This window comes from Equus quagga, chromosome 20 (assembly GCF_021613505.1).
Source record: "Equus quagga isolate Etosha38 chromosome 20, UCLA_HA_Equagga_1.0, whole genome shotgun sequence".
Taxonomy (NCBI): domain Eukaryota; kingdom Metazoa; phylum Chordata; class Mammalia; order Perissodactyla; family Equidae; genus Equus; species Equus quagga.
In genome coordinates, this window is record NC_060286.1 from 3,632,548 (window position 1) to 3,653,196 (window position 20,649).

The following is a 20,649-nucleotide window of genomic DNA, read 5'->3' on the forward strand; positions in this document are numbered from 1 at the left end:
AATATCTCATAGATTTTTGATTCATGTAGCTAAGCGGCCCTCTAAAATGTTACACCAAATTCCTTTATCACCAATACTCTATAGGTACTAAATATCTTTGGCAGTTGGAAAGGTGAAAATGGCTTTTCTTTGTTTTCATTTCAAATTCCTTTGATTACTAGTACATTTGAGTGATTAAAATTATTTTTCTAAGGCATGTTTGTGTCTTCTTGCATTGTCCTATTGTGGATGGCTTATCGGCTAGTATTCCAGGTATCTAATTTTTCTAATTTAAAGTTTCTAACTAAAATTTCACAGACATTAGCGAGATTAAGAAACGTTTGACTTTATTCAAGTGGGGTTTGGGGGGATAATGACTTCTAAATGACAATTTATTTATTTAATTTTTTTGCTGAGGAAAATTCAGCCTGAGCTAACATCTGTTGCCAATCCTTCTCTCTCTTTTTTTCTTTTTGCTTGAGGAAGATTTGCCCTGAGCTACCATCTGTGCCAGTCTTCCTCTATTTTGTACGTGGGTCACCGCCACAGCATGGCCACCAATGAGTGGTGTAGGTCTGTGCCTGGGAACACAACCTGGGCTGCTGAAGCAGAGTGTGCCAAACTTAACAACTAGGCCATGGGTCTGGCCCCCTAAATGACAACTTCTTAGGCAAATTTTAGCACATTAATGTCTGTGAAGCTGATCTGAACGCTCAGAAAGAGTAAAACAAAGGGGAGTGACTTCTGCTTCCAGAAAGATGGAGTAGACACACTTTCCCCTATTCCTCTTGCTTTCCCTTTCTTCCTCAAATACAGATGTAATGTCTGAAGCACTAGCAGCATCTTGGATCAGGAGATAATCTTGAGGATGTAAGCTGAGTGGGATGGTGCCGGAAGATACAAGGACCTCAGTTTTGTCCTTAATGACATCAAGGAGTTGCCAAACCAGTGCTGGACTGACTTTCTCCAGATTTCTTTTACGAAAGAGAATAAACTCTTGCTTGTTTAACCCACTGTGGCAGAGTCTCTGTTACTAGCAGCTAAACGCAATCCCTAACAAACACACCAGTGATTTATCATTGTCCACTTATTACATAAATATTTGTTGTGTTATTTTGTGCCAGGCACTTTTTTTAGGCATGGGTATCCAGTGGAAATAAGACAGAAAAAGTCTGCCAGGTTTGAAATGCTGTTTAGACAAAAATTAAGAAATCATATGGCAGTTGTGTTAAAATTTTTTAAAAAAAGCTGTAACTTTAAGGAGAGATTTGTGGTATGTAGCTTTGAAACGTAACAGCCTATAGTTACTATTTAAAGTTTCAATAAAATCGTCTTGGGAAGGAAAGGCATAAAGAGAGAGAATAATTCTACATCTCAGCCCTGGCACACTCTGATGTTTGGAGGTCTGAGGGAGGCGGCGCTGGGCGGAGAGGCCAGCGGTAAAAGGAGAGCCAAAGGAGCACACTCCAAATTGTATAAACTCCAGCCCCCAAAACCAAGATGCGCCTCTCTTCATCATCCTTCATCTCTCTGTGACAACCTGACCACATATACTTCATTGACATCATTTCTTCCTTAGCTGCTTCTCGTACTTCACTCTCTTCCACGGTTCTCTCCTCTTCTGCCGCCATTCCCTAAAAGAAGAGATGGGCTAACATTTTGCCTCAACTTTGTTCTCGCTACACTTTGCTTTTGTCAACTTATTTATTCATCTCATCGTTACATGAACAACTCCCCAATTCATACTTCCGGGGCTGATCTCTACCTCCCAAACATGGGCAAAGAATTATGCCCCTTTAAAAGTAATTTGCCATGATAAAAATTTATCTTTTTATAAAACTCATGAGCAAAAGATGAAATGGATAAAAAGGGAATGAAGTATATGCTTGGCTCAGTCAGTATTATTCATTGGTACGCTCTTTCAGAAAACAGAGGAGACAGCCTGTCTTAGTAATCTATTGTTGGGTAACGAATACTCCAAAATTTAGTGGACTAAAACAATATTTATTATTTCACAGCTTCTGTAGGACAGCACTCTGGGAGAGGCTTAACTGGGTCCTCAGCGTGAGGGTCTCACAGGCTGCAATCAAGGTCTTGGCAGGAGAGAGTCATCTCAAGGCTCACATGGGGAGAGATGCACTCCCTAGCTCCCTCCAACGGTGTTAGTCTGTTAGTTCCTCGAAGGTTATTGGACTGAGGGCCTCAGTTCCTCACTGGCTGCTGGCTGGAGGTGACGCTCAGTTCCTTGCCATGTGGACCTCTCCAAAAAGCAGCTCACAACATGGTAGGTGGCTTCATCGAAAAGAGCCAATGAGAGGGCAAGAGAGGTAGTGCCCAAGAGGGGAATGCAAGCAAGATGAAAGTCCGTCTTTTATAACCTAATCTTGAAAGCGACCTCCATCACTTTTGCCTTATTCTGTTGATGGAAGCGAGTCTCTAGATCTGGCCCAGACACAAGGGGAGAGGATTACACAGGGGAGAGAATATCCGGAGGCAGGGAACTTTGGGAGCAGCCTACCACATAGCTACTGCCCTCCAGGAACTTACGATACAGCTGAGAAAGCATTATGTAAGTACCTGAGGAAGACTAAGGGACGCAATGACGGCCACTCTATGCAGTGGATGTTAGTTACTCGGCAGTGAGACACTGTGTTCCTGTCAGATCGCTTGTACCACGGTTTCGATTGCCACTGATCTTCAGTGTATTCTGCTATGCATTCCACGGAGGTTGCCGTCCTCCTCTCCACTCCAGAATAATTGCTATAATGATGTAAAATGTAAGCTTAAAAATCCTACTAAGAGCTGTGCTATGTGGTTGTCCGGTCGTCCCCACTCTTTTTTGCATTGCAGCTCAAGTATTGTGACTCCGTTTCATTTCCCACTTTGCGGTCAAAGCTCCACCAAAATAAATACCTCTCTTCATTAAAGTAGGAGACCACTTTCCCACGACATGAGTTATTTAATATAGAAACAAGTTTCTCAACTCCTGTGCAGAGTTTTTCTCATGGTGTAAGAAAAAAAACAGACCAACTAGCTTATTTTAATCTTTCTGAAAATGACTCGGCGATTTAGTAGTTAGCACCTGGGCTCACGACCAGCCGTAGCAAGCGCGCGCTGGCCGCGTTTCCCGGCTCCCTCTGCCCAGCGCGCGCCCACGCCGGCGGGTCGGGCAGGGTGGGCTCCGGCGGGCGGGCCGGCCTTCCGTGCAGTTCCACCCCGCGCCGCAGGCGGCAGAGGCGGCCCGTCCCCACCCCGGGACCTCCATCCTGCTTCCGTCTCCGTCAGACGCGACCAAGTCGGCGCGCGGGGGGGCGGCCGCGGAGCCGGCGGCCCCGGGCCCAGGTTGCGGCCCGAGAGGCCGTCCCGCGCGAGCCGCTGCTTGGGGCGCGCAGCAGCTGTCAGCCGAGGCGCGAGGGGCGCTGCCGGAGCCCCGGGCCTGGCTCTGGCGACGCCGCCGTCCCCCCGCCCGGCGGAGGCCCGCCCCGGAAGCCGCCGCGCGGCCGCGCTCGCCTCGCCGGGGCCTCGGGCTGCCGGTCGTCGGTCCTCCGTGCCCGCCGGCCATGGGGCTCCGCGGCGACGGCCCGGCCCGGGGGCGGGCAGCCCGAGCGTGGCCGCGGCGCTCCGGGGGCCTCGGCGGCGGCCTGGCCGTGTTCGGGGCGGTGGCGGCCGTGTTCACCGCCACGCTGCCGCCCTCGGTGCCGGGGGGAGACTCGGGTAAAGTACGCTCAGGCCGCCCCTGCCCCTCGCGTGCGCGCACCGCTCTCCGGGCCGGGCCGGGCGGCCAGGGAACGGGACCGGTGGCCATCCTGTGACTGGTCCTTTAGTCCTCGGGCTTTCGGGGCGGGCTGGTGCCTCGCCCGCTGGGACTCCCGGCCTGTGCCCTTCGCGGCTCATCTACCGGCCCCGCGTGTGCACAGGCGGGGCTGCCCGAGTCCCCGCGGCTTCAGCCCGGGCCCCGGCGGCGGGAGCGCGGGTTGGCGCAGGGGCTAGTGCGCAGGCGCCGCCCACAGGCGCGGGGAGGGAGGGGGGCGGAGAAGCGGGAGGGACGCGGACGCAGGCGGCGGGGGCGGAACGGCCCTGAGGCGGTGGCGGCGTGCTTGACAGCTGGCTGGGGCGCGGGAGGCGGCCCGCGGACCGTGTCGGGCGGGGCGCTGGGCGGGGCGGCGGCCGGGTGGCTGCGAGCACGCCGCCTCTGCAGCCGCGCGGGCCGCACGCGCCCCGGGGTCGCAGGAATGATGGTTGGGCGTGTAGGATGAGGAGGGAGATCCAGGGTTTGTTCCGCTGCCAAGTTAAGTGGCCCTCCAGTAATGCCTGGGAATGGCCAGCACGGTCAGAACGGTGCTGTCACTGCGGGAGGAGGCTCTATAGATTGAAGAAACTGAAGGCAGCCTTATCTTGCCGCTGAAGAGACCCGCAAGTCGAGGGACTGAAAACGGCAGCCGTTGGCGTGCCGCGTTTTCCGGGGCCGGGCGCTCTTGCTGGGTCCGGGTTGCTGTCGGCTTGTGGGCTGCGCGGCGGTCCCCTCGGGCTCCCCTGGAGGAGGATTCGCTTCCAAGCTCAATCCGGTTCTCTGCCAAGTGGGTCCCTGGGTAAACTGACCTCTGTCAAGAGAGGGAGAGGGCGCCTGTGTCCGAGCCTCTGTCGCTTGTAACCTACCCCTGGAAGCGGAGACCGCTGCGCTGTTCTGTTCTGGGCAGTCTGTCCGTCCAGCCCGCGCCCAGGGGACAAGGTCACAGTGAGGATACCAGGAGTCGGGCGCACGGGGGCGTCTTCAAGGCTGCCTCCCACGTTGAGGACTCTTGATGTTCCTCTACACGCCGTTCCCATTATTCTTTCTTTCAGGTCCTATTGAACAAAGGGGAGCAATGTTTCATTAGTACAGTGGGGAATGGAGTCACCATATTCCCAAGGTTTATGTTAATAGAAATAACTTTCTAGTTGCCGGAGTTTTGACATTAGAGAGCCTTCCTCAGGGGCTGTGTAGTTGTGTACCTTTACAAAAAGAAGAAAACATTGACAGTTACCATGGTGGTGTGAGCCTGAGGTATTGGGGTGGGATGAATAATCCTAACAACACTTATTGAGCACCTACTGTGTGCCAGGCACTGGTCCAAGCGCTTCATGTGGATTGTCCTTTAACCCTCCCAGCCCCTACTCTGTGCTGTAGGTACTGTCAATAGCTTCCTTTTATAAATGACAAAACTAAGCCTAAGCTGTGTCCAGAAGGACACAGCTAAAAAGTCGGGGCAGTCAAGGAAAGAAGCCAAGTAGATTGACTTGAGAACATGCTCTCTTAACCTCTGCTCTAAATTCTTTGTTAAATTTGTCATCACATATATATAGTCATAGTTAAAGTCTATTTAAAAATCTGTGATTATTGTCTTTATTAATACCGTCTTTTAGTTTTCTATGAAAAATAAAGTTATCTCTTCACTTTGAGTTACACAGTTTTTAGGTGTTCTGATTTGTTTAGTTTGATGCTAAGTAGTGGTTGCTTCTAGTATTTTGATGTTCATTTTTGGGGATGATAAATAAAGTTTTCCAAGTATTTCCAGTAAAATTTGTATAATATCTTTATAATTTTGTTCATATATTGAATGTACTCTTCCCCTTGTGTTTATGATATATATTTTTATCAATAAACAGCACATCTTAAAACTGATATAAAGCATGTATTCTTTTTCCTGATAAATATAAAATTATACTCTATAAATCCATCATATTGTGTGGCCTTACCAAAACTCTTTTTTGCACCACTTGGTACACGTGGTTGATTTATGGGCCGGAGTGCTCATGGTCCCTTGGAGGAGAGGGTGGGAATCTACTTCTATTTGTTATTCTTGGGAAAAATAAATTAGCTTGTATATGTGTTTGTATATTTTAAGAATACTGTCTTTAAAAGATGCTACATGACAATATAATTGTATAATTAATATAAAATATAGAGGGAGCTGGTTTTTATAAAGCTTAAGCATCTACTAACAACTCTGAGCTTGCCACCCATTTGTGTCCCAGACAAAAAAGCTGTGGTTCTCAAACTTGACTGTACTTCAGAATTGCCTGGGCGGCTTGGCCCCAGGGCCAGAGGTCTTATGTAGGTAGGTTTGGGGTATGCTCAAGGGATCTTCAGTTTTAAAAAGCAGATATTTCTGATGCAGGTCATAATAAGACTTAAATTTGAGGAAACCTTAGTGTAAAGAGTTGAGAGCAAGGACCAAGTAGGCTTTTTTTTTTTTACTATTCACTTTTTTTCTCTTTATCATATTCAATTTTAAGAGTTTGTTTAGTTTTTTATCAAGGATACGTTTATAGACTTTGAATGGTAGCATCTTTTCTACTTAGATTTTAGTTTAACATTTGATGAGAGTTGGTTATGGAAATTTGTCGCATTCCAGATTTATCTTTATACCAGCAACTCCAGCAAAGAATAACAGCATGTTGACTTTTTAATGGTAAAAAGAAGTTAGAGAAGACAGGCTATTTTTCTTAATGTTAAATGTAATTCTAAATACATTTTAAATGGAAGAGAATGAATAGTGACCTTGAAAATTTGAATGTAACTTTGCTTCATCGCATCTATAGAAATAAAAGAACCAAAAATTGATGAAAACAGTTTGGGAGTGAAGACATAAGGGCTAACCCATTCTAGGGTAAAACTATAGAATATCCTTGACAGTAGTTACAAAGGGAACAGTTATTTTAAATATTTTTACGTCACAAACAATTTCTTTAGAAAGTAGGTAGGATACAAAAAGTGCCTTTGGTTTCTAAGGTGCCCTTGAATATCTTCAGAAAACTTAAAGGATGTTCTTAAGTAATAGACTTAAGTGAGCAATATCTGTCTTTGGGTGCCTTATGGGGCTTCCATGATGCAAGCAGTCACTCACCTAATATAGAGGTGTCTGAGCAGCAAGGGTGACAATGTGATAGGTCATTTTGTCAGCCTCTACGGGCAAGGCTTGAATTAGATTATGTGGCCAGAGGAGGGAGAGGTGGTGCTGTCTGGACAGGATCCTGAAATGGATAGGATAATATTTTCAGCTTAGTGGGAAAGAGAAATGAAAACAACTAACCAGAATATAAGGCAATCTAAATAGGGTGCGAAATAGAGAGGTCCAAGCAGGTTCTATGGAAGAGGAAGAAAAGATTAATTCTGATGGGGGAGGCCGGGCAGAGATGTATAAGGAAAGGTGTCATGAGAAGGTGGCAATTGAACTAGGCCTTGAAGGATTTAGGAGAGAATGCCATGTGAGAAAATGAGTGATAAGAGGTGCGAAAGAGGACCGTTCCAGAGGAACAGTGGGTAACAGATTTGACTGAGGTTTTCATGGATATAAGCCTTGTAAAGGGACCTGGAGCCACAGAGGCCTTGCATGTCATCCTGAAGACTCTGAACTTCATTCAGTAAGGAGAGAGCAGCCGCTGAGAAATTTTAGACTAGGGATACGATCCAACCTTTTTTGGGGGGATGGGGGTGGCAGTAATAAGTGATTTCACTATGAAGATGAGTTGAAGTAGATTGGTCAAAGCTATTACTGTAGTCCAGGCCAGAGAGGATAAAGGTATAAACTATGGCTGGGGTAGTAGAAATTAAGAGTATTGATATCCATTGAAGGATAGAAAATGGACATTAATATATTTCCTAATAGATAATAGTAACTTTCATTAATCATCAATAAGTATTAATTGATTTCTTACATTGTACTGTATTATAGTGTACAGGGATGTGTCAGAAATGGTCCCTGTGCTCTGGATACTTAAAATATTAACAAATAAGCATTGAGTTACTGCATCATAATTTTAGAAATAATTAATAATGGTGAGGAATTATAAAGAACTATGAAATAATATAATGCTTAATGTTTTAAAAAAATATATGGTAAAGCTTACCAAAATAACCTGGAGCTAATAAGCATTTGGTGATTGTTTAAAGGTGTGTAACATAATTAATGTAGAGAAGATATCCAAATACCAGTTTAGGGCAGAATGGAACATTTTATGGAGTGTCCAAAACTCAGATGTCTGCACATTTTACATATGATAAGGTTGTATCTTTATAGACAGTTTTGGACTAAATTTTTGAGGGATAAAGAGCATATTACACTAATGCGCTGTAAATGTTTTTATATATTTGCAAGTGTATACAACTTTCAGGAGGGAAAATAAGCATTTTTTTTAAAAAAAACTAGACTTCACCTATATTTCCACTGACCAGTTACTAAAAACTATCAAAGATAGTTTGTTCAATAAGACCTAAGGGGGAAAATATTCTTAGACTATTTCATGCTGTTAAATCTCTACAGATTTACAGTTTTATCCAGTTAAATTAATGCAAAACCCCAATGCAAGCATTTGGATTTTGAAAACTTTGGAGGAGTGTCATTTTCTAATAGTAATTATTGGTTTTACATTATTTTTTCACAGGGGAACTGATCACAGCCGCACATGAGCTTGGAGTAAGTATTAGTTTTATTGTTTAATCAATGCTCTCATTAACAGTTTTAGGAATTAAGAAAGTTTAATTAAGCATGGAGTAAAGTAGATTAATTTATTTTCAAACCCCAGTTTTTAGTAACTTATAAGTACAGTACGTGACAATTTACTTTAAGTTTTAAATCCAATTAAACTAAATTATAAAGCAAAGCCTTTACTATATATACAGTAGCTGGCTTATTATCACCCCAAATTTTGTATAAGCTATGGAGAATAAAATAAATCGGGTTAACAGTTTTAATAAGTTTATTATTTAATAAACTTTATTATGGTGCATGATCCCTTTAGGCAAGACCTTAGGACTGTCAGCATGGTGGTAATCCGATAGCAGTGTGGTCTTTCAACTTTCTAACCAATACGATATTTCAGAACCTGCTTTTTTTCAGTAGCCTTTTAAATGACCCTAATGTTCTGTGAACCCAGAGAACAAACTACTTAAGAACTGACAATGAATGTGTCACCCTTTCTCTAGGTGACACACCATGTGAGAGACGCTGCCAAATCCACTAAAGAAAATATTTATTTGTATTGGCACAAGAGGATTACAATGGAAAAGCACTATTCAAACATTTAGTCATTGGCTCTTAGTCTTTATACTTGCCTGAGAAAAGGGCTACTTTTCAATTAAAGCCAGTGTGACTCTTCTTTTACGAGATGAAAACCTTCTCACTGTTGCTAATTTTTCCATAGGTTGCCCATCCTCCTGGCTATCCTTTGTTCACTCTGGTGGCTCAACTGGCAATTACCCTGTTTCCTTTTGGTTCAGTTGCTTACCGAGTCAATCTTCTGTGCGGCTTATTTGGAGCAGTAGCTGCATCATTACTTTTTTTCACCGCTTTCAGGTAAAGTAGTTGATTAGTTAAAATTAATTTTGACTAGTTGGAGATGTAGCTTTCTTATAGCCCAAGTGTGTACATTAAAAAGAACAAATCTTTTGTTGCTTGGAATTCCTAATCACTCATGTGACTTCACTTTCTTAATTTACAATAGTTTCATATGCATTTGACTCCCTCAAATGATGACACAGTTGGTTCTGCTTCATACAATGGAGTGAAGGTGTCACCAGTTCATTATCACAGTTCTCTGGTTAGGCAGAACTAATAAGGTTTGTCATTTTATGGAGATGCAGATGGGCTGGTTTAATTCAACAACATGAAGTTCATCTTTTGATAAATGGTAAATATCATTTAATTACTCACAGTATTGCTGATGGGCAGCCACCCATCAGGTCTGAGCTAATACCAAATCGTCCTGTGTTCTAAATACGCACATGTTGTGTACTTTTTGAAATGAAGCTATTAACTAAGGAAATCAGTTTGGGATGTGGTTTTAGTAAGGTTTCACTTTGTTCCATTATAGCTGTAGGGAGGATAAGCAAATTAGACCCCACTTACTTCATGATAGAAGGCTTTCTTAGTTTAGAAGCCTACCCTGCTCTTAAAAAATGGGTCATTAGTTTAGGATATTTGTAAACTCATTTGTCTAACCTGTGCCTAAGAGGATTATAATGAAAAATACAAATTATACTTCCTGCAAAGGGAAAACCAAATTGAAAGACTTTCAGAAACTATTGCAGGTTTCATTATAAAAACAAATAATTTTTGTATGTAAATATAGTAAAATTTGAATAGACAATTTCAGATGTCACTTTTGGACACTAATGTTTTTATTTGCATTACTCATAATATTGCTCTTTGGTTAAATTCTCTCTAAATTCCCTTTTAATTATTTATAGAAAGGTAAAAGTTAAAATAATTATGACTCTAAAGCATACTTTAAATCTATTTGTGGAAAGCTGCCAGATTCAAATGTCATAATTGTTGATCATTTACCAAATTTTTATATTATTTAATGTGTTTCTATTTCAGTCTTATAGGTTTTCAGTAATAGCCAAATCTTTAAGTATGAAATTTTTAAAATAACATCTCTGCTTGTATTGATTAGTGTTATGAATACTTTCTTTTTCTAAATGATTAGAATAATCTTTATTAGAATTGTTTCTTCTGAATCTTTTATAATTAAGAATCTGTCATTATTTTTGTTGAGAGAAAAACTGATCTTTTTTTAAATATTTAAGTTGGAATTTAGAGCTTACCTGTTCTGTATTGAATGTATGAGTTATTAATTTTTACAAGACATTTAAGACAGACATTAAAGAAAATTAATACTTGTATTTATTTAGATAGTGCATCTGTATTTTAAAAGATCATTTCTATAGCATACACATATATTTAAATGCTATGTGGATATAAATAGCTCTTATATAAAGTGATTAGTTTTCTAAAACTCTTCCATGTTTTTTGATATTTTAATTGTTGATGCCATTCCACATGAAAACCACTGTAAAAATTATGTATAAAAATCTTTATCTTTGTAGAATCCAAATGGCTTTGTACGATAATTTTCCTTTGAGTTGTCCACGTTTTTAAAATAGCTTTTATCGTTATGCTTGATTCTAATGGGCTTTAGATTAGCACACTAGCCTGTGACCCTTTTCTTTTACTATACAGTTTTAATGGCAAATTTGTATATTTACTGACATATGTTTTAAATCAAAAACTCCTAATATGACTAAACTGGATATTTGAGTGGTTTTAGTAATATAATACTTTGGAAAAGTTGCTTTCTTTCAGAAAAGAGGTCTAACGATATTGTCTCTTACATACATTTTAATATGAAAGTACTTCATTATTTTGAATACAAATAATTGACAAGGTACACGTCCTTTGGGAACAACCTAGTTCAAGTGGCAAATCTGTTTTGTCAAACAATAGACACCCTTCAGGAAAGAGCAAGCCATCTCTATGGTAATAGGACTAACAGTAGCCTATTGATTGAGTGGAAGAAGACATTATACAATGTCAGCTGGCTTGTTACAATTTCATTTGTTGTATGACCTGAACTTAACCTTTAAAACCTTTCTTCTGTGAATATAAACCCAACAGCAGGACACAGTTTTTGTACTGCCGTTACAGTGACGGCTTTTTTCCAGTCCCAGCATACAGTAAATGTATTCCTTTACAGGTTAACTCCTTTATCAGAATTTGTTTAGGAGACATTTCATTACTTTGTACATTTACAGACCAAATCATCATTCCATTTTGTTGTTGAATATTGAAGGCTTTTGATCCAGGAAACAGTTTTATTCTTTCTTTCCCCCATCACTTAAGAGAACATTACTGTACATGTAGGATTAGTGCTGACTGGTGTGCAGTAAATTAATTCTTTTAACAGGTTTAGTTTTTTTCAGGTAATTGTTCACATAGCATTCACTATATTTAGCTCTTGGGGTGGACATAAAGACCTTCTGTGCCTTTTAAACAAAGATTGTATTTCAAAAGCAAATTTCTGTTTAAATGTGTTGATGTAAAAAGCTCTATTTTTTTAGTAAACATGACAGACTGAAAGAACAATTTATTCGTTGTTTCCAATTGCTATGTAATTTTTGCTTTTCTTGCATCTTTCTCTTGCTTTTAAAAGCTGTGAGATGTCATTAACACTGCCTTTTTTGTCAGTCTTTCCTAATGGTTGGCAAGAACTCATTTATGTTTGCTCTGCCCTAATGTAGAAAGCATATGAGTAAAACAGCACATTGAAAGCTGTATGTATCACTTTAGTGTATTGAATTAAAAATAGTAAGATTGTGGCAGTTGTTTCTGTGTATATTTATGTATTGTCCCCTTCGGGGGTATTTTTAAGCATGCGTTATATTAAGGGAGTTTAATCTAATACATTTCATTTATATGAAATAGTATTCATTTTATTAATGTGTGCATTCAAGACTATGTAATACAGTTAGTGATTTATAGGAACTAGGAAGTTCTTTTTTAAGGCCATTGAAGTAAATGATTTTTAAGATTGATAGTATGATATTTAAAGTATCATATTTGAAATTCACAAATCCTATTAGTACAAAATAAAAAAGTTGCAGATAATATAAATGACTAATATGAACACCATTTAGCGTTGCCTAGTACTTGAATTTCAAACTTATTTTCTAAGAAATGTCAGACTAGGTCCCATGGACTGAAGAAGGAGGGACTGAAATCTCCATCGTGAGACCTCAGCGTGCTTGCGTTTCCTGTGTTCTGGTGTCCCCGAAAGAGGCTGGGGCATGTTGATAGCATTGTATGAAAGTTCTTTCCCTCAGGGAGGGTTTAAATTGCTGATGATCTCAGATGAGGGCGCACCTGTGTTATTTATTTTGGTGGTTACAGGGTAGGGGTATATTCTCAACAGGCTTGAGAGCCAGTGCATCCTTTTTCAACTAGTGTGGGTCAAAGGGAGCTGCAGAAGGGTAGAAGAATTCGTTCGACAGTATTCGTTGAGCACTTATGTGAATGGAAAGTAAAATTGTTTTAGTTTTTATAATCAAAATTCAGTGCTTATTTTGAAGAAAGTAAGACAAAGTCACTAACTATTAAACAGTTTTTCAAATATTTCTTCTAAAAGGCTCTGTTTCAGGAAACTTCCATAAAAAAACTTTCCAGTACCGTTAACTTTGTACAATAAGAAATCAGATCTCTTAATGCCAAGCAGGTTACCTAGAATATATGAATATTAATAACAATTAAAGGTATATTGAAACTATGCCTGCTTACTACAAAGAACTTATAAGCAATTTGACTAATATTTAAATATCTTCTGGCAGATTGTTTTGTGCCAACATTCTATTTATGGGGTATTTTATTCTTTATAAGTTACATATTTCCAAACATTATGCTGCTGCTAAAAATTAATTTGATCACACTTAGAAAAGGAACACTTGATTCTGAGCACTGTGTCTGCCATTCTTATAGCTTCAGCTAGGATTCCATTCAATAAAGAATAGAAAATTAAAATGCCATACCTTAGAGAATGTAGAATCTCCTGCTTAAGAGACATTTGGATTTTCCAGCTCAAAGAGTATTTTAGATTATTGCCGTAGAGAATAATGTGAAGCTCTCCCTAATTTCAGAGGTAACTATGCATAAGTAACAAATAGTCACCCAGTTTTTGTAGTTGGAGAAGAATGGGAAGTACTGGAGCATTAATTTCCATTCAGGAGAATATCTGTCTTGATCCCTGCTTAATTGATCATATATTTCTCTCATACTTGTATTAAAATTGCATTGACTGGGACTGGTTAAGCATATTAAGAGCTCGGTTCATTTGCATTTTCTTATAAGTAGAGGGACATATTAGGCTGAAATAGCAGCACTTCGTTTTGAAGGAAAAAAAGCAGGGCAAAAACTCTTTTTTAAGACTGTGGAGTCTTCTCTGACAGCTAGTCAGAGTTAGAATTAGTTCAAGGGAATGTTAATAATGCACTGCCTGGCCTAATCCCTTTGATATCACCAGGTATCCTCCTGTTCATGGGTTAATTGCTTTAAAAGCGAAGGCAATATTCTGAGCGGTGGGCCGCTTCACCTTTTCACAGCTGTTACCATTGAGTGACAACTAAATCCCATGTGTAAGATGAGGAAGAGCTCAATCTCCAATTGGGAGAAAATTTATGTAAACCACAATCCCTTCAGAATGTGCGGAAGTCATAGACTTTCTTGATTTACTCTGCTTTTCCCAGAAAGCTCTATTGTTCACTTTCCTAAGTCCCATCAACCCTTTGTAGCAGAATATCACAGCGGCAGCAGATAGCTTGAAATATATAAATGCTATCATAGCTCTGATTAATAGCAGTGCTTATGAGTCAAGTCTGATAACAGTGCAGCTCTCCACTCAATTTCAGATACTGCTAATGGAATCTGTCTTCTCCAATTGTAATATGAGAAGGCCTAATTTGCCATGGAGCTTGGAGCTGTCACCAGTAGGGGATTGTGGGGTCAGATGGGAGCTGCCAGGTTTTTGCCCTGCAGCTTGTATCTCTCACTTTGAATAGAGCAGCCCCCTGCCTGCCAGTTAGCTGATAGGCCGCGGTGGGGTTTATGCCACTGTATACAATAGGAAAGGGCTACATAGGCTGACTTTATAATTGTGAAGCTAGCTCATATTTCCACAGCTACTGTGCTGCATAATTTCTAATAAGTGGTTTTAACAAATGTCAGATTATGAAAAGTTTCCTCAATTACAAAAACTTATAAAACATTTAAATTGCTAAATCTGGTTCCTGCCGAGATTTTGCCACTGAAACTAGTCATCAGTCATTATGGCCATAATAATAAATGCATATATTTCTTAAAAATAAAATTATAGATCATAACTCAGAGATTTGTAGCTTTTCAAAGCTACAAAAATGGGAAAGTCTTAATGAACTGAAATATTAAGATATATTTCATAACTTTGCATAATAAGACTACTTAGTATTAAATCTCTATTGTTTATTAAGTTGGTTAGCGATGCTGATGAAAGTAGTGTAATACCCTCATTCTGTTGATTTTCGTTATTTGGATCTTTTAGGTTTACTTCATATACCTTTGGTATTTTAACATTTTAAAACTTATACAGCATCTTCTAAGTTTTGAGTTAAAAAGGACCTGGAGTGATGCCTTGGCCCGTGCCTTTGAGAATAACATGCTGGAATATATTTAACCAATTTCACTTTTGCTACTGAATACAAAATACACTATCAAGATTGAGTAACAAGCTAATCCTGAAGTCTTGTGTTCTTTTAAACATTTCAAGCAAAATTGACAAAAATCTGTAATTTGTGAGTTATTTTAAACTAGGCCCTGCTTTAAGAAGACACTGACTCCCATTGTGCAAGTTATTTGACATACCATGAAAACTTAGTAAAATGTAAATGATGGTGATTCCTATAAAGCCCAATTCAGTGTTTTTCTTTTCGATATTCAGGGATAAGTTGATAGGATATAATAAAATGAATTGTTCTAAACCTTAAATAGCTTTTCTCGTTTATTGGCAAATGCAAAAATCTTACTTCTAATGGAAATTGTGTGATTACATTTTATTTATGGAAGCTATTCGTAATCGTATTCCCTCCGTTTCAGTTGTGCTTTTTTCCCCTTCTAAGGCTTTTAAATTTTTTCCCCAATTTTATTTAGTGGTTTTAAATCAGGAATAATATTTTGTACTTTTCCTTTTAGTGTACTGATAGTTGGTATTTATGTAGCTGAAAATTCAGGGGAGAACAGTTTTTTTCTTTTTGATTGAATCTCGTGCAATAGAACAAAGCTTGGTAGGATTTTATCTGGAGTGAAAGTAAATTTTTATAAAATGTGGGGAAAAGGGCTTACTTGCAAATTTATTAAAGATGGAAATGTTTTACACTTTTTTAGGTGTCATGGTGGTTTCAGAGATATAACTTTAATATACAGTGTCCTAAATTATTGATTTACATTCATTAGGTCTAAACTTGAAAAGAAGAAATTTAGATTCCACTGCTGTCTAAATGGCCACTGACCATAATTTGCCCACAGAGTACCTGGCATATATTAGATGCTCAATATGCATTTGCTGAAAGAGTGTTGAGTGCACTGCCACAGAAAGAGAGTGTTGAGTGGTTTTCTGTCAGTAGCTTAGCTTCCCAGTTTGACCATTCTCCAAATACACTGAAGAGATAAATACATGCATGTTGGTTGTGTGAATGAGCCAGAAGGTAACATTTGTATAATTTTCATGAATAAGACCCAGAAAGATAAGAATTTGGGAGGATGGGGGTGGTAGATTTGCTGTTAATAGTATCCTCCTTTACCGTACTTCTTCCCTGAAATCCATTGCAATTTTTTAGTTGTCAATATGAGTTGATAGTAATTTATTTAACAGTAATGTTCAGATGCTGCATTGTGGCCTTCCTACTTGATTCTACTTATTTCAAGTAGGAGTTTTCGGTGTAGACAGAGGGGAGTGTACCCTCCATGTTGGGTTCTTTGCATGCAAGTAGCACAGAAGACAAATAGATTCATGAATTTTATGAGGCACGTCAAATGTGTATTCTGAAAGAATTTCAGGTTTCTGTTATTTGCCTTTTGATTGAGGGTTAGACAAACATGTGACTACACATGAAAATCAAATACCGTGTAGTGGAAAGAAAAATACGCCTTATCATCAATAGTAAACTTGTGTCAGTGGTGTACCTTGTAACCTCCTGATTTATCCATTGTGTCAACAGATGGATAGTATTCCATCAGTGAGAAAACCACTGCACAATCAGTACCCGTTTTAGGAATCTTATCTGGGGCTCATGGATTGTGTGGGCCAAAAAGAGAGCAGTTAAGGTTTAAACACAGAATTCTGAGCCTCGCATTTGTTAGGATACTCTTAATGGCATCACATATCCCTTACCCTAGTGGAGAATGGTGTCATTCGCATTATCTGGGTGAGATTTTAGACATTTGACCACCCTTCTCATACTATCTGTCACACTCTTCATATATCTTTCCTCATTGCCTAACTTCTGTGTTCTCTTGGAATGTGAACTACATGATTTTAGTGTGAACCCAAATAAAAAGCAATTTGGAAGATTTATTTACTGCAATGTAAAATATAAAATATATTTATTTATATAAAATAAAACATACTTCAATGACTTTTAGATTATTTAGTATTTTGGATCATCGGTATCATTGTTAGTGTGAAACCTTGAAAATTGAGCATACCTCTCTAGGAGTGTAAAATCTTGATTTTGATTGTTAGGATTGACATGTGACTCTCTCTTACAATATGGTGGTTATGTTATTAAAATTATCATGGTAATTGTGTTTGAAGTGTGTGATCTTTGTATAGCCTCGTAAGACGTTATCTTTCTGTAGTTAGGTTAGATTCTAAAAATACATATTTCATTTGAAGAGCGGTCTCCTTTGACCTCCTTCTTTGAGGCTCTATGAGAATTAGATTGCAAATGGAAAACATTTTTTTCTCGTATTATATCTAACTCATCATAAATGTTCTTAAGTTAAAGCGGAAAATAGTTTAGACTATTTTGCAATTTTATTAAAGAGTTCTGGTGAAAAGAGTTCTCATGTTATTCACATCCTCTTTGAATTTTTCTTCAGTTTATTAGTTTTGTTGAAGTAATAAACTGAAGAAAAACAATTTTTATCAATTTTATCAATTTCAATGGAAGAATGTATGTCTTTTAATTTTAATGAGCTAATTTTAAGATGCCACTTTAGTACATTAAGTGTAAATAAATAAATTTATTAATTCCTTAGTAGCTTTTTAAAAAAAATAATAATTTCTTGGGGCTGGCCCCGTGGCCGAGTGGTTAAGTTTGTCTGCTCCACTTTGGCAGCCCAGGGTTTTGCCGGTTGGGATCCTAGGCACGGACCTAGTACCGCTCATGAAGCCATGCTGAGGTGGTGTCCTACATAGCACAACCAGAAGGACCTACAACTAGAATAGACAACTATGTACTGTGGGGCTTTGGGGAGAAGAAGAAGAGAAAAAAAGGTGGGCAAGAGATGTTAGCTCAGGTGCCAATCTTTAAAAAAAGTAAATAATTTCTTAAGTATATTTATTTAAAAAAAAACGGAAATTGAAAGTAGGACTCCTGGATTGCCAAGAAAAAAATGCACTGGTGCTTTTGATTATGTCATTTTTGTTTGAAAAAAAAAATCAGACTTAGTCTACAGGTAGCTGACACTTGTTCTGTCTTATTTGGGAGGTACTTATATTTATATAGTCCATCTGTACATTAGACTTTATGGATGATACCAAACAGCTCATTTTGTGGGCTCAAAGCAACAATTTCATTTAAAACTCATGTTTAAATAATAATGTCAGATTGAATATTCCTTCTATATATTTTTACAAGAAAGATTACTTACCAGAAATTTGGGCTATCAATCATTTAACAGTATTTAGGTAGTCAGATTTATGAATAATGTTTCACTCTACCTATATAATCTAATTCTGCCAAGAAAACTTAAAAAATATGTTGTAGCCTTTTCAGGAAAAAAAAATTGTAGAGTGTGTATTCTGGTTAGAATTATTCCCCGAAAGAGTTAGATTACAACTGATTTGTCTGATCACTTACTCTGGGGCACCTTCATTGAGAGGGATCGTCATGGGCCAAATTCAAGACAGTGGATTAATTGGAGGCTCTAGGAATTCTGTAGATTCATAGGACTCATAGCTTCTTAAAAAAACTGATAAATAACCAGATAATAAGTGCTTGCTCAGTCACCTCATTTGCTTAATGCAGTTAAGACTAGATTCACCTTCAGACACACGCATCAACGTCTTTGCAGCATCACCTATGTAAGTTGTCTTTTTCTATCTCACATTTGCAGTGGCTTGTTCATATGGAAGGTTCATTGATATTTAGCTCAGTAAGACTTAAGGTGGAAACCTTGAGGTATTTTGTTTGAAATTTCACAAAAATTTGAGAAAATGTAAGAGATATTCTTTACACATCAGTATGTGAAAGGCAATATGAGTAACTATGAACCTTCTATATTTTATTATTTCCTTTGAAATATTTATGTTATAGACAAGGAATAAATCAAGTAATATGAAAAAAATGCTTAAGTAAATATTTATGTCTGTATTCTTGCCAAAATAATATTTAAATACTTAAAGTACAGAATGATGAAATGATTATTCCTTAGTTTCTGTAAGCTATATCCATATGGACATGACTTTATTTTTAAAAAATCAATGTAACAAAATCAAATGAATCCTTTAATTTTTTCCTTAATTTCATTTGTTACTAAGATACCGCTTTTATAACAGTAAAGGGCAGCAACGATAAAGGACATAGTTCTTAAAAGAAGCAAAATTTACTCCAATACCAAGACATCTTTTCTTTCCATTTTCAAAAAAAGATTAGTTTCTAAATAATAGCTTAAGTAATTTTATAAAGCATTATTTGGAAATGGTTGGATTTAAGTTGAGGTAACTAGAAACCATTGTATTTGGAGAGCATTAAAAACTAAAGATGAAGTATGTCTGAAATAAAACAGGTAGGAAAACATTTAGTTTTAAAAAATCACATAGCTTTTCTAGAGACACCCACATACACACATAAGTATGTATATGTAAACTGAGCTGTCCTTTTAGTTTTAAAAAGGCGCTAATATGCTGGCATGGCTATCCAGTGGTATCAATAGTTCAAAAATAATTCTATTGGTTTTGTAATACATTATTTAGAGAATTTTAAGTTCCTCAAATCTGGTTTCCTTATTGTGTTTTGATTAGGTTCAAGTTAAAAATTTCTATTCTACAGGATCACGTTTTTCTAGAAATATAGAAAAAACTGTCTATTCAGTACCCATTCAATACCTTTGATTTAATGAATGTCTGAAGGAGTGGCAACTACGCTAGTCTTAGCGAAAGTACTTCTGGGAATCTTCCTGGAAAGGAGATGCCTATGCTGAGTTGTAGGCAATAAGTGGGAGCTGGCCAAGTGAAGGCAAAACAGTGCTCTGGACATAGGGAAGCTCATGTGCACAGAAACCCAGAGGTGGAGGAGAAACAGCTTGTTAGTACAGGAACTTGCAAGTCATTTAGTGTTGCTGGAACACCATGTTTGAGATAGGTTATGTCAAAAAATGAAGCTACGAGTGGGCTGAGACCAGATCATAAAAGGACTTGTCTATTGTGATGAGGAGCTTGTAATATGACTCATGATCAAAGAGGAGTCCTTAAGGGGTTGAAGGCAGAAAAGTGCAAGGTGAGACGTTTTAGATGCCTCACCCTGGTGGCAGCGGTGGGCCTCGGACTGGAGTCAGAGAGCAGACAAAGCTGTGTGATGAGAATAGCTGAGACAAAGCAGTGGTGGAATGGGTGCAGAGAAGAGAATGAGTTTTTAAAATGTTTATGAAGTAAAATTGGCAAGATGTGGTATGTTCACCATGGGAAGGAGCTTTGACGATGACTCCTAGGTGTCTTAACTCAAACTAGGTAGATAATGAAAGTCACTAAGAGAGAACCCAGGAGCAGGAAGCATTTTAGGGAAGAGGATGAGAAATTTTGACATTGAGGTTCTGTGGGACATCCAGAGGTGGGGTGGCTTTGTGGTGAGGAGTACAACTGTCAGGTGGAGACATGTAAGTCTGAAACAAGTGAGAGGCAGTGCTGGGGACAGATTTGGTTTTTCAGTTTGTGGTTGACATCAAGGTGGTGGATAAAAGCCACCCAGGCAGAGTAGGTGGAGTGAGAACAACAATTGCCTGAGAATGAAATCTTGGGAAACACTGGCTTTAAAGAAGTTAACAGAAGAGGAGGAGCTATTTGGAGAGAACACAGAAGGGAGATCCAGGGCCACAGTAGGAAAGCCGG

General features: G+C 38.9%; 1 protein-coding gene across 1 annotated transcript in view; it reads left to right on the plus strand.

The window, feature by feature from the left end:
• Positions 1–3,115: 3,115 nt before the first annotated feature.
• TMEM260 (transmembrane protein 260) overlaps positions 3,116–20,649 on the plus strand; it is a 65,956-nt gene continuing 48,422 nt past the window's right edge. Inside the window, exons 1-3 of the mRNA XM_046647296.1 lie at positions 3,116–3,693; positions 8,404–8,435; positions 9,163–9,314. Coding sequence (XP_046503252.1) covers positions 3,540–3,693; positions 8,404–8,435; positions 9,163–9,314 — 338 coding nt within the window. The 5' untranslated portion in view covers positions 3,116–3,539. The remainder of the gene's footprint in view (positions 3,694–8,403; positions 8,436–9,162; positions 9,315–20,649) is intronic.